Source organism: Sitodiplosis mosellana, unplaced genomic scaffold (assembly GCF_009176505.1).
Source record: "Sitodiplosis mosellana isolate CC-2019 unplaced genomic scaffold, AAFC_SMos_1.0 Smas_scaffold_6102, whole genome shotgun sequence".
NCBI classification, from domain to species: Eukaryota; Metazoa; Arthropoda; class Insecta; order Diptera; family Cecidomyiidae; genus Sitodiplosis; species Sitodiplosis mosellana.
The window spans coordinates 1,687,626-1,701,490 of record NW_022601343.1 but is presented as its reverse complement, the minus strand read 5'-3'; the positions used below and the strand labels follow the sequence as shown (position 1 = coordinate 1,701,490).

The 13,865-nt window shown below is 37.3% G+C and overlaps 2 protein-coding genes across 5 annotated transcripts in view; both read left to right on the top strand.

Annotated features, from left to right (window-relative positions):
* Positions 1-7,562, top strand: part of LOC129573566 (obscurin) — a gene marked incomplete at its 5' end in the record, with an annotated part of 48,236 nt that extends 40,674 nt beyond the window's left edge. For all 3 annotated transcript variants that reach the window (XM_055454213.1, XM_055454212.1, XM_055454211.1), the window contains 7 exon segments: positions 1,126-1,838; positions 1,963-2,738; positions 5,174-5,285; positions 5,409-5,801; positions 5,882-6,983; positions 7,061-7,166; positions 7,249-7,562. In XM_055454213.1, the coding sequence (XP_055310188.1) occupies positions 1,126-1,838; positions 1,963-2,738; positions 5,174-5,285; positions 5,409-5,801; positions 5,882-6,983; positions 7,061-7,166; positions 7,249-7,383 (3,337 nt within the window).
* Positions 7,563-8,068: 506 nt separating this feature from the next.
* On the top strand, positions 8,069-13,473 carry LOC129573568 (PAS domain-containing serine/threonine-protein kinase). 2 transcript variants are annotated; one of them, XM_055454215.1, is made up of 7 exons: positions 8,082-8,506; positions 8,589-9,588; positions 9,689-9,924; positions 10,128-11,334; positions 11,413-12,143; positions 12,228-12,368; positions 12,624-13,473. In XM_055454215.1, the coding sequence occupies exons 1-7, from the start codon at positions 8,491-8,493 to the stop codon at positions 13,121-13,123; spliced, it is 3,831 nt and encodes a 1,276-aa protein (XP_055310190.1). In that variant the 5' UTR covers positions 8,082-8,490; the 3' UTR covers positions 13,124-13,473. The 2 variants fall into 2 exon arrangements, with proteins under 2 accessions (XP_055310189.1, XP_055310190.1); XM_055454214.1 differs by having other exon boundaries at positions 8,069-8,506; positions 12,228-13,473.
* The last annotated feature ends 392 nt before the right edge of the window (positions 13,474-13,865 follow it).

The window sequence follows — 13,865 nt, the reverse complement described above, 5'->3', positions numbered from 1 at the left end:
AACTTCTCTCCTATTTTCATGCTTAACTGATCACTCTCTCGTGCGTTATGTTGCTTGATAACTTCGTATGCTACGTTGTTTTGAAATTGTTTTTGTCCATCGATCACCGTTTGTGACATAGCCAGAGTTACGTTTGTACCACGTTTACCTGTGAAAGTAGTCAAAATAAACGCACAAAATGATTAGCATATCGAGTATTTTTGGTTGACACAACACACACACAGAGAGAAAGAGAGGGAGATGCACAAAATTTGCTTACCAGTTGCGGGTCGTTTTGTATCGCCGATACTTTTTGATTTGCGGTGTTCATCGCATAATGTGAATTTTTTCGCTGAGTCGCCGAGTGAACCAGTTTGTAACACGGATAAGAGGCCAATTGGTCTTGGCGCTGCTGCCATTTTTGCCCCTTCATTCCAGGCATTTGCCACCACATCTGGATTTTCCGGTAGAGAACTGTCCCAGCCATCATCGTTCCATTCATTGCGCATTGGTTTTTGGACGTCCATACGTTCTGGGGCCTGAGCCATACTTTCGTTCCAATCATCGTCCAATTCATTAGCCATCTTGACAACGATTTCATTCGCTCTTAAAAATACAAAGAGGAGGGAAAAAAATTAAATTGAATGGTACGCCTACTGACACACATACAAAACAACAACAGCATAACTTTAACAAGTTCTAAATATATTGGTCATGGACTTTGGTCAAGTAATTCTTCCTCTCTATTAATTTTTCTTTCTCTCTCTTAAGTAATAAGTACATTTTCTCTCGCTTTCTCTATCTCTAAACATTCGAGAATGTGCTTCTTGAAACAAATAATCTTAAGTTTAATGTAACAAATTCCTATGGGTGGTTTTCAGCACCTTTAAATCATCGCAACGTTTTTGTATGCGAGTGTGTGTCTGTTGAACAAATGGATGGCATAAAGAATGCTCAATTCAAAAGAAAATTTGAAAGAGTTCATTTGAATCTTGATTATGGATGCGACACGTATAGTATAGACAACAAATGTCTGGAGTACCGATACAAATAACAAATAACAACATAATTTATGTCTTTTTCACTTTGAAATTAAAAAGAAAACAAAATATCTGATCAAAATGTTTGTCTTTTTATACACTACAGAATTACGGATTCCGCTCGCATCAAGATTGCCTCATATGATCCAGATATTTTTGTATTGACCATCAACGATGCAATTGCCAAAGATGCTGGTCTCTATTCGTGCAGTGCACGAAATGTTGCCGGCTGTGTTAGCGCATCGGCAATGGTACATGTTGAGGACAATGAAGACCAGTACATTTACAAGACGCATGTACGCAATCCGTATGTACGCTCGAAACCAAAGCACCATGAAGACTTGTACGATATCGGAGACGAATTGGGACGAGGAACACAAGGTATCACTTATCATGCAGTCGAACGTGCAACTGGAAATAACTATGCCGCTAAGATAATGCATGGCAAAGCTGAAGTGCGTCCATTCATGAACAATGAACTCGAGATTATGAATCATTTGAACCATCGCAAATTGATTCGTTTGCACGATGCATACGATCATGATAATACGCTCACTTTGGTTTTGGAACTAGCCGCCGGTGGTGAACTTGTGAAGGACAATTTACTGAAGAAAGATAGTTATGGTGAACGCGACATTGCCTTGTATATCCGACAATTATTGCACGGTTTGGAACACATGCACGACTATGGTATCGGTCATATGGGACTCACTTTGAAAGACTTGCTCATTGGTCATGTGGGTAGTGATGATTTGAAGATTTGTGACTTTGGTTTGTCTCGACGCATCCATACTACGAATCTAGCATCATTGGACTACGGTATGTTGACTATAAACTTTTTAATTCTTTTGAAACATGAAATATTTTTGTACAGTATAGAGAGTATTGATTTTGCCTCCCGATTTTCAAACATTTGAATCGTATTACATAAAACTACAAACAGGTATGCCAGAGTATGTGTCACCCGAAGTTGTCAACAGAGACGGTGTTGGCTTCGCTCATGATATGTGGGGTGTGGGCATCATCACATATGTATTGTTGTCTGGATCCAGTCCATTCCGTGGCAATAACGATCGTGAAACATTGACCCGCGTCCAAGAGGGACGCTGGGAATTCAAAGATTCGATCTGGCAACATATTTCACCAGAAGGGCGTGACTTCATTTCGAAGCTTCTTGTCTACCTGCCATCCGGTCGTATGGACGTTAAAACGGCATTGCGTCATCCATGGTTCCATCTGTTAGACAGACGATGCGATGATGAGTATCAAATCACCACTGATCGCTTGCGCAACTATCACAACATGTACCGAGATTGGTATTCAAATGCTTCATGTCGCAACTACTACCGCCGTCGACCAATTTCTGGTGCATTTACTCATCCATCACGAATGGTTTATCCACCTGGAGATTACTACACACCAGAGCCAACGCCAGAACCTGTGCGTGAGCCAAGAAAACGTATTGCATGGGAAGATAAACTCAATAAATTCCATCATCCAGACTACGAACTTGGTTTAGTTAGCAGTGAAAGCCATTATCAATACGGCCCCGACACCTATTTGCTCCAATTACGTGATACTGACTTCCCGGTGAGATTGCGTGAATACATGAAAGTTGCCCATCGTCGCTCTCCAGCATTCGCTCTCAATGAGTATGGAGTCGACTACACTCTGCCAATTATCCGAGAAAGAAGACGATTTACTGATATTATGGATGAGGTATAATTCTTTTTCTTATTCTTTATACAGGCTTTGCTTTTGTTTATAAAATACAGAATTTTGAATAAAATAAATGGGATACTTATAGGTGGTTTTATGTTGCAATTCGACGAAATAATTTTTGTAGAAAGCTTGATGCAAGATATTAATTCATTTCATAATTTTAATGCAAAATGATCTTGATAATAATAAGAAACGAAAACTAAGCAAGTTCACGAGCACTTCGTCAGATTTAGCAACCTTGTACATTTGCATCACTTCGAATAATGTAGTAATATGAAATGAAAACATTGAAAAATGAAACATAAACAAATTGCGTAAAAGTGTTCCTTGTCCATATAAATTTACATTGCTGAATAGCACTTTTGTATATGGACTATTTCACGTCCCGCATTTCATTATTGCTACTTGGTAATGTCGTATTATTCGAGTCGATCGATTTGTTGTCATGCACAATCCACGTTTCAAAATAATTCATGGGCAATGGGCACAAGTAAAAATTACATTTGCATGTGTTGAACCAAACAATTATTGAATAATTAGATTAGTTAAAATGTCATTCGTGATAAAAATTATTAATTAGACCGTTTTTCTTCCGGTTGAAAGGAATGATTTGAGAAAAGCCTGAGATTTGATCAATTACAGGCATGCGTTTTGGGATACGTTACCATCCGAATTAAGTGTTTACTCGAATTATTGGCAGCATATCGAAACCACGCGTCTTTATATATACTAGTGTACAAGTATGCAAAAACACACTCATAGATTGACAAGTCGCGTACTGTTTCTGTACCTGTGCTCTAAGGCTTGCACATGTAGTTTGTAGACATATTGCTTCATGACAGCTCACAACGATGTTCTTCTTCGATTTCATTGTGTCGTGCATCGTTGATATCATAGATGGGCGAGGGGGGGGAAACGATGCATTTAATCCCAGTTTACGCTCAACTCAATGTTGGGCCATCCAAAAATGAATATTTTTATGCCGGTTTTAGTAAATTTTATGACCAAATTCGTTTTACCCAAAATACAGTGGTTATTTTATTGATTTTAAATATAATAACTCTGTTGGTTTATTTTTCTGGATAAAGTACTCCTCGAACCAAACCGAAATAAATGATGACCGACTGTTCTTATTAGCTCCGGTATTTCATGATAGTAAACAGAGAGTGTTAGAATCGTGTATACAATTTGTATATGCAAATTATCTGATAGAGGAAATCAGTTTCGATTTGTTGATAATTGATGATTGACAATCAATATGGAACAGATTACTTTGTGACTTAATTTTTATCTTTCTGATGAACGTCGTAGAACTCAGCCGATCTAAAGGGTGTTTCAACAAGAACGCAAAAAGTTTTCGTTAAATAAAATAAACAAATTTTATTGAAATCGCTCAAATTTTCATTTGATGTTGTAGTTTGATCCATGACAATAATGTATGAAAGTGAATATTATGCAAACAGCCTGTATGGCGCATTTTAATTGTGGCCTGTTTAGAGGCCAAATTTCACCAAAAAATGTTGAAAAATGTCATATTTAATGGTATAAAAATGCATTTAATATGGACTTACACACCTAAAAACGCAGCTAAGGCACTCGCGATAAACTAAATTATCGCCAAATAGCCAAAACAATGGTCCAATTTTGAGAAATTTGTGAATTGAGTGACCAACCTATGCATTTGGCGCACAAATTTTCTGACATTTTTAAAGCTCAATTCTGATTAAGTTGTTATTTGACAATTTTTCAAGAACATTTCATTGTTGAATCGAGCTGGCTATACAATAATTGTCAAAGCCATTTTCGTAAAATTGGCCAGAGTTGGCCATGATGGCCAAAAACGGCCTATTGGCTATATCTTAAAAACGGTGCGGAATTTTGCTTTCGTTATTGATGCGAATTTTCAGCTCAAGCTAAGATAAAACTTCCAAGAATAAAAAAAGAGAGAAAGATGGTTTTTGAGGGGTAAAAAGCCAGATTTTATCATAATATTTTGATTTTTTGGAAATTGAAAAATAGACCTATGTTCGTGGTGGGATTTCACGATTTGAACGCGCTGAAATTTTGTTAATGTTACCGTGGTAAAATTTGTCATAGATTGAGGCTTGAAGTGAAAAATTGAAATCCCCGCAAATAAGAAATAAACCGCGGAAATTAGAAATTTTCCATACAAATTTTCAAACCGAAAATTCATTTCTAATTTCTGAGGTTTTCTAATTTGCGGGGGAGGGGCAATGTATTCTAATAGTTATGGAATCAGTAGCAAATACAGAAAATGCGAATTCATAGCGATCAAACCCAGCATTATATTTGATGCTGCTTTCATGGTGATTTTGGTGATTAGATTAAAAAACTATACACATTCATCAATACTGATGTGTGGTGTAGAGTAAAAATAAATACTATAATCCAATTCATTTATATCTTAATAGGAAATTGATGATGAACGCAAAGCAAGGATTAATCGCTATGGTTCAAATGACAGTTTTACCATTCGCCGTTTGCGAACTGAATTGGGCACAAGATTGGAATCTTATAACGAAGGTATTTAGTATTTTTATATTTCTTTTCAAATTCAAATTGTATTTATTTTTAATACGATTTACTTCTTGTTATTATATAATATTTTTTAAATAAAATAATTATAATTTATATTTTTTAACGAAGCCGATGCAATGATAGAATCGCAGCGCGAAGGATATCCACCATTCTTCCGCGAAAAGCCACAACAGTTAGCCATTACGGATAATGAACCCGCCCAATTGCAATGCTTTGCCGTGGGCGATCCAACACCAAATGTGCAATGGTTCAAGAACGATATGGTATTGCAAGAGACCAAACGAATCAAAATTATCATCGATGAAGACGGTCGCTCAATCGTTCGTTTCCAACCAGCCTCACATTACGATGTCGGTATTTATAAGGCCGTTTCCCGAAACAAAGTTGGCCAGACTGTCGCACGTGCTCGTGTCGTACTCGCAGCACTCCCCGATGCACCAGACTCACCAGAAGTGGCAAAAGTTAGTGACACCGAAGTGTTGCTACGTTGGAAACAGCCCCGTAAGTTGGACGGCAGATCGATGAAATTTAATTATTTTATTAATCTTTAAATGCGCCTTAATTTGCGAATTTTGTTCCAGGCGATGATGGACATTCATCAGTTTTGTGCTACAGCCTTCAATACAAGAAGGCAAGTAGTGACAGCTGGATCGATGTCGCCGACAATATAGACCATGAGTTCTATTTGCTTCGTGAATTGGAAGAGAAAACCAATTATCAATTCAGATTGGCATCAAGAAATCGTATCGGATGGAGTGGAATGGGCATACCAAAACCAGGAACGACCGATGCTAGCGGTACGCCAAAAATTCAAATCACAAAAGCAATGAAACATCTCCAACAGCTCACTGATTCAGGTCACAAAGTAACTGACGAACAAGACAAACATGAAGTTGACTATAGTTTGGAACGCTATGCATTCGACTGGAAAGTGGAATCACATCTGCAAGAGAAGTACAGCTTCATTTCGGAAATTGCCCGCGGCAAATTCTCCATTGTTGTAAAAGGTGTTGAAAATGCAACGGACAAAGTGGTGGTGGCTAAAGTGTTTGATTTGAATGCGGCTACCGAAGAAGTAGTTCAGCATGAATTTGAAACATTTAGAACATTGCGGCATGAACGGATCCCAGCTCTTTTGGCTGCTTTCAAATTGCCAAACCTCCCGGTTGCTATATTAGTTCAAGAAAAACTGCAGGGTGCTGACATCCTTACATATCTTAGCAGTCGCCACGAATATAACGAACAGCATGTGTGCACAATTATCACACAAGTACTAGATGCATTACAATATTTGCATTGGCGTGGCTATTGTCATTTGGATATCCAACCAGATAATATTGTTATGTCATCAGTACGATCCGTTCAAATTAAATTGGTTGACTTTGGTGCAGCCCAAAGAGTCTCAAAAGTTGGCACCGAAGTACGAGTACCAAACAACGTATGGTTGGATACAGCCGCTCCAGAAATTGTCAACAATGAACCAGCCTTCCCGCAAACCGACATTTGGTCCATCGGCGTACTCGCTTATATTTTACTATCGGGTACGAGTCCATTCCGAGGATCCACGCACGACGAAACTAAACAAAATATATCATTTGTGAGATACCGTTTCGATAATTTGTATAAAGAAATCACTCAAGAAGCAACCCGCTTCATCATGTTTGCCTTCAAACGTGCACCAAAGTAGGTCATGGGATTTCTGTGTGTTTAGTTTGATTGGTGCATTCATCAAATTAATTATTTCTCTTTTGTCATTTCAGTAAACGTCCATATGCTGAAGAGTGTCACGAACACCGGTGGTTGATTTCGTCTGACTACATGATCAAAAAGAGGGAACGTGCCGTGTTCTTAGGAAATCGTCTAAGGGTTTGTATAATTATAATTCGAGAAACTAAATACATATGTATGAATCAAATTTAAAATGTTTTTTTTCTGTTCTTCTTCGCAGGAATTCTCTGAAGACTATCATGCAAAGAAATCCTTAGATGCAACTGTATCAGAAAATGTAACCGGTTCGATAATCGGGGGCCGCACACTAATGAGATCGAATAGTATTCAAGATGAATTGCTAACGACATTCTAGATAAGATAGATTTTACGAATATTAACCAAACCAAACCAAATCAAAGCCAATACACACATACACACCCGAAACAAATGCGCTATTAAATGAATCAATTTGTTCAAAATGTTTCACTTCTTTTCCTCTCTTTATGTATATACATATGTATATATAAGTAATAAATAGATATGTGAATCCGATTTATTCTGGATATTTCTTTGAATTCTATCTCCCACCCCAATACGAAAGCAAAATATTTTATTCTCAACGTATCGACGTGTTTGAGCACAAAACACCGTCATTTCGCAAACATGCACGGAACTTGAGTAGTTTGATGAAAGCAAAATAGGGTAAGCAATTTGCGGTCAGCTGTTTTCACAATGCCAGTGAATGCAGTTCACACAACCATACATACACCACACACACACAAACCGTGATTTCCACAGTTTATCATTGTTTGACAGAGTCTCAGACCATGATGACTGCTGTTGAATGAAATGGAAAACAAAAACAAAATGAAAATAACATTCAGTATGAAAATAAAATGAGCACAGAATGACATGTATATGTATGCGTATGACTGACTGCAAACGCACATGCGCTGCATCTTCGAATCGATTTGTGCCCTACACTCACTCTGAATCATTTATATGACTCTATAGTTTCAGTCTGTTTGGAGTTGTTTGTCTTTTTTGTTTTGCCACACATTCACAAGTTCACGTGCGTTTGTATGTACAATGTTTTTATTTGATTTCAAACTCGAAACATGTCCATATTTGAATGTCATCGAGTTTTCGTGGATTTGCGTTATTAGCACAAATTAAAGACTTGACTAGCTGGTGAAAACACTAGTTAATTCCATCGGAAATTCGGTCAGCTTTCGGAGAAATTTCATAATTTTGTTTTCTTTTTTTTGCAAAGCACTTCCATCAGATTGAGTTCGACAATAGTGTTAATCATTGGTGATTGATAAATGGATGAAAGTATTTATATATTATGAAACTAGTTTGTGTTTGCGGTGTAGACAAACAAAGTATGATCATCATACGTTCTGCTCAGACCGATATATCAAAAATATTTAACTAGTCCTTCAGTTTAATTGTTCGTCAGTACAGTCCAATAAAGAACATGGATAGAATTCGAGGTAAGTGTGTGTGTATGTGGGATGTTTGCTTTTTTGTGTGTTATTTTTTTCTAGAAAAAAAATGTTTCATCAATTATTTCAGTGGATGGTGCGAACGGGATACGCTTTTCGACGCGAAAAATCTTTTCGTCAGGAAGTGGAATATCACCGTTCAATGGAGGAGCATTTACAACAAGTAACACTGCATCTGCTTCGGAGTCAATGTTCCGCATTCCGAAAACGGATATTAATCCAAATAAAGCAGTTTTCACAATTGATTCAAAATCCTCTAACATTCTTATTGTAAATAACAAAGCATGCCAGCTGCTAGATTATCGCCCATGCGAATTATGTGATATGAAATTTTCATCGTTGCTAACGAACAAAACAAACAAGAGCTATGTATCAGCATTGGCAGAGGGTCAGCTCAATAGTGAGGATGGCACAATGGTGTTATTGAGTGGAAAAGTTGTTGAAATGTCAACAAAAAGTGGATTGAAAGTAGCTGTGAGCCTTTGGATTCGACAAATCGATGCGGATGGCCGTTGTTTGGCAGTCGCTGAACCAGTGGAGCGTCGAATCGCTCAGATTGTTGTGGACAAGAATGGAAAAATTATGTCCATTGATAATGAAACACTTCTGCTATTCCAAATTGACATAGAAGATGAATTGTTTGGTTCCGACATCAAAAATTTCATTCCAGCCATTCAATTGCCTAATGCGGACAGTTCATCTAACCACAATAACAAAACAATGTACAAACAAAAGGCAACGGGTAAAACAAGAGATAATTTAAGCTTTCCACTCTGTCTAATGATAACGCCGCAGAATGATGGGGCCGCTGCTACTACTACTGCTGAAACAACAAGTTCTTCGGAACTCAATGCGGTAGATGCAACCAATTCGTATGTGATAACCATCTGGGTCTTTCAAAATATCAGTGGCTTAGTCGTAATCGATGAAAGTGGTTCAATCGAATTGTGTAATCACCACTTTTCGATGCTTATGTTTGGCTATGCACAGTCAAAAATAACCCGACTACATATAACAAATCTTATTCCGCATTTTGCACAGGATCTGGAATATTTGAGCATTGGCGAATGGTAAACTTCTTGAAACATTGGTTTTTTTTTCAACATAAAAACTATCTATGCTTTAGAAGAGAAATTGTAATCACTCTTAATTGATACAATTGTTGAATAGGCACTACAACAGCCGAAGCCGTAATGTAACATTTTCTTCATTGGATAACGAGTCGGAGACAGAAACAGACCCAGTTTACTACGAGGCAGAATCATTTTACGCAACACCAGTTGGTACGACCGCATCGGATCGCAGCAAGTCAATTAACGAAAATGAAAACTCCATTTATGAGATGTCCAGCACGGTGCAGCCTCATCAAATCAAAACAGCAATAAGCGAACCGATTCAAATACACCGTAATAAAATATTATTTTCTGATATTTATCGAAAATGAATGTTAAGAACTACAATCATATTTTTTTTGTAGCCATTTTCCAAAATTTTTCATTTATTTATATTTCATTAATGGTAGATTTTGATGATTTATCCCCAAAATTTTAAAACCAATTAGCACTGGATTATCATTTCAATAACAGTCTATATATGTATTATCTAATAGTGGACAGTGTGCAATCATCATTCGATGGTGACGATGTAATGAAAAACGACATAGGAAAAGGCAAACCACTTGCGGCAACAAAGACTTGTAGTGTTGGAAAATCGTTTTCTGATAACACGTTATTCCAAATGGAGAGCATTCCGAATGTTAACTGCAGCGGCACCAAAAGGAACCATTGTCAATTGGATAATTTCAAAGTGTACGAAACACAACCAACCGTAACTATTGAGACAATATCAGTTCAACGTCAAGCTAAGACCAGTGATAAAGAAGATGAGACGAGTATCTGTGATGCAAACGAACTATTAACGCCAGTAAACGAAACCATTGTATCTGAGTCATATTTGCTAGAGTCAGAAACATCTGATGGTGTACATTGCCGAAACGATTTAAGTGAAATTGATATTTCAACAACCGAACTATCGTCTAGTCAGCAGGCAAGGGAAAAATCACATCACTCATTGGTTAAAATAGAAAAAAGAAACCAAGTATTGTCGTCGTCGTCGAAAACTGCGACCAAGTCGAACAGTCGGCAGAACATATTTCCCGATGGAAAATACAAAGGAAAGGCAATTCATTGCGACGGCAATGTGTTTAATGTATTGTACACGATTTCTAGCCAAGAGCTGCCGTGTGGCCGAAAAGTATTCTGTGTTTGGATCTGCCGTGACGAATCCGACCTCGATGACGAAGAAGAGGAGGATGATGGCAAGCATCCGAATTTAACGTTAACATTTAATAGTATTACGAGCAACATTGAAACATCTGTGGATGGTGGTTGTGGTGGTGGTGGTGGTGGTGGACCAACGGCCAGTACAGCGGCCAAAAGAAATTCAATGAATGTAAATGCCAATCAATCAAGTCGACCGAATTCAGTGTCACTGCTATCTCAATACGAAGATGAACAGGTTTCTGGCGAGTACAATAAATATTACACAAATTTGAAGCAGATTGGAAAGGGTGCTTTTGGCTATGTAAAATTATCGTTTCGACATACGGACAGACTGCTTGTTGTGACCAAATTCATTCTAAAAGATAAATTACCGCCACAATTTATGGTGATTGCCGATGATAAAAAGGAAATCCCAATGGAAGTATATCTTTTATCAACATTAAAACATCCAAATATTGTGACCGTACTCGATGTTTTCGAAAATGAGAAATTCTTCCAACTAGTCATGGAAAAGCATGGCTCTGGTATGGACTTGTAAGTAACGGCTTTTGTATACGAATTCAATTAAATATACATATTATGACTAACTGACTGACCAACTTCATTACTTAGATTCGAGTTTATAGACAGACGACCACTTATCGATGAACAATTGGGCTCGTACATATTTCGTCAAATCGTGAATGCCATCGATTATTTGCATTCGTTGAAAATCTTGCATCGCGACATTAAGGACGAGAATATAATCATCGATCAATACTTCCATGTGAAATTAATTGATTTTGGTTCGGCGACATTCATGGAAGAAGGAAAGCTATTTTCAACATTTTATGGAACAACAGAATACTGTTCGCCCGAAGTATTAGCAGGAAATAAGTATGCTGGTCCCGAACTGGAGATCTGGGCACTCGGTATCACTTTGTTTGTTTTAATTTTCTTTGAAAATCCATTCATTGATATCGAGGAGACGCTTCACTCTGAACTACATTTACCTCACAATGTTAGTGTAGCTTTGGTAAAGACGTTGACATCAATGCTCGATAAAAATCCTAAAACGCGGTACACAATGAAACAACTAGTATCCGATCCGTGGGTCACACAAGAATTGGGGCAGTGTAACTTCAATTTTAGTTGGATAGTGCCGTGTGAAAATCACGAGTCAAACCCCGATAAATACTTTACCGGCCAAATATACTCTAGTGCTACCGGACTTTCAACTACATCACCCACATCGTTAGCTGATGAAGAAGATTCTATCATAGATGATGACATCGAAGACGAAGAACTGTGTGAAGAAGCATGTAGCTTGCAACTACATCAGGAATTCGATTATCGTAAATGTCGTAAGTAAAAATTTAATTTTATCATTCTTACACACATTGATGGACTGGATGAATGTTTTGTTATTCGATAACGCTTGATTTCAGGCAAATCGAACGAAGTGTTTGAGCCAAAAGACAATACTGTCGAAATACAAGCATCACCAATGGATGCATCATCGGCGAATGTCGGCGACCTACCAATAACCATGGCAAATGCAACGATCATTAATGCTACAACGAATACAGGTAAAGCAACACCAAAAATTTTATCGCCACTTGTCACCACCACTAACACCATCACCAACTGCAAACGTAATCCAATGGCACACGGTCATCAGCAATTGGACGCATCAAAAAAGCCAACTAACCAATGCAAATGCAATTGCTCTGCTACCGCACAAAATAAAAGAGTGAATGCAAATTCATGTGATCTAAATCATTGCATACAGAATGAAAGTTTTAGTTGTGATTCAATAAGCAAATCATATTTTGTTCCTATAGCCGATCCATATTATGAAACTGATGAAGACGAAGATGATGATGACGATGATGATGACGATGATGATGACGATGATGCTCTTAAATTAAGAATTAGAGCTACTCGATCGCCCAAACCGTTGTCACCACTGTCATCATCGTTGTTGGTAGCCGATACAAATCAAAGACTCAATGCGACTAGTGCAACAACAACAATAACAACAATAACACCAACATCGGGTTCGTCAAATGGAGCCATCAGTCCAATAATTTCGCTTTCAAAATCTGAAACCAATATTGCCGAATCCAATATCGAAGAGAACCGAAATCAATTTAGCATATACAATGTGGTTAGCCTAAATAATTTACATGACACACAATTCCAAACTTTCAATCTCTCCAAGAGTCAGTGTTTTACGGGCTCCGATGATGAAAAGATTAAGACATTACCGTGTCCCAACGTTTTAACTACGGTTACTGTATCAATGCGAAATGCAGCCGATGTTTCAGATAAAGTGTTTTGAAACACTTTTGTAATATTTTGCTGGACTTTGGTACTGAACTGGTAAAAATCACGTAAATAAGAATTCAGAAGAAGTATATAAAAACGCTTATAAAAATAGGAACAATTGAATTGGTAAACGTCGAAAATGTCAAGTTGTTGTTCCTTTTTGGAATAATTACTGCTTCATATGATCAGAACACGTGATGTGAACACATGACCCGCTCTATTGGTATTCCGTATTAACTTCTGTTCAAATCTCTTAGACAGCAGAAACAAAATTCAATGCACTGAAAAATATATAATCTCATATTTTTACCACGAAAAAAAAATCTAATAAGAAATTTTTAATACAGTTCAATTTCAATTTCACATTTAGAGAATATATTTTAATTTTTCTATTCACTTCTTAATAGCAGTGAAAGTTATGATGTTTTTTTTTCATTAGACGGATATGATTGGTGCGGAGTGACCAAAACATTTTCATTTAGAATATACACTCTTGGACAAAATTGAGAGGACAACCTCGAAAAAAATTTACCAATGATTATTTCATGAACGAAATTAGTTTTTATTATTCAAACATTTGTTCTATTTATTGCAAAATAATGTGAACTAAGCACCCGGCAATATTCTGTCAATTTTTCTATGTAAAACATGGAGTGTGAAATAGTAGAGCGCCACTACTGCAGAACGGCAGAATGCGAAAGAAAAAATTTCAAATTTGTTCGCGCTCAAATTCACTCCGTCATATTCATTCTTGT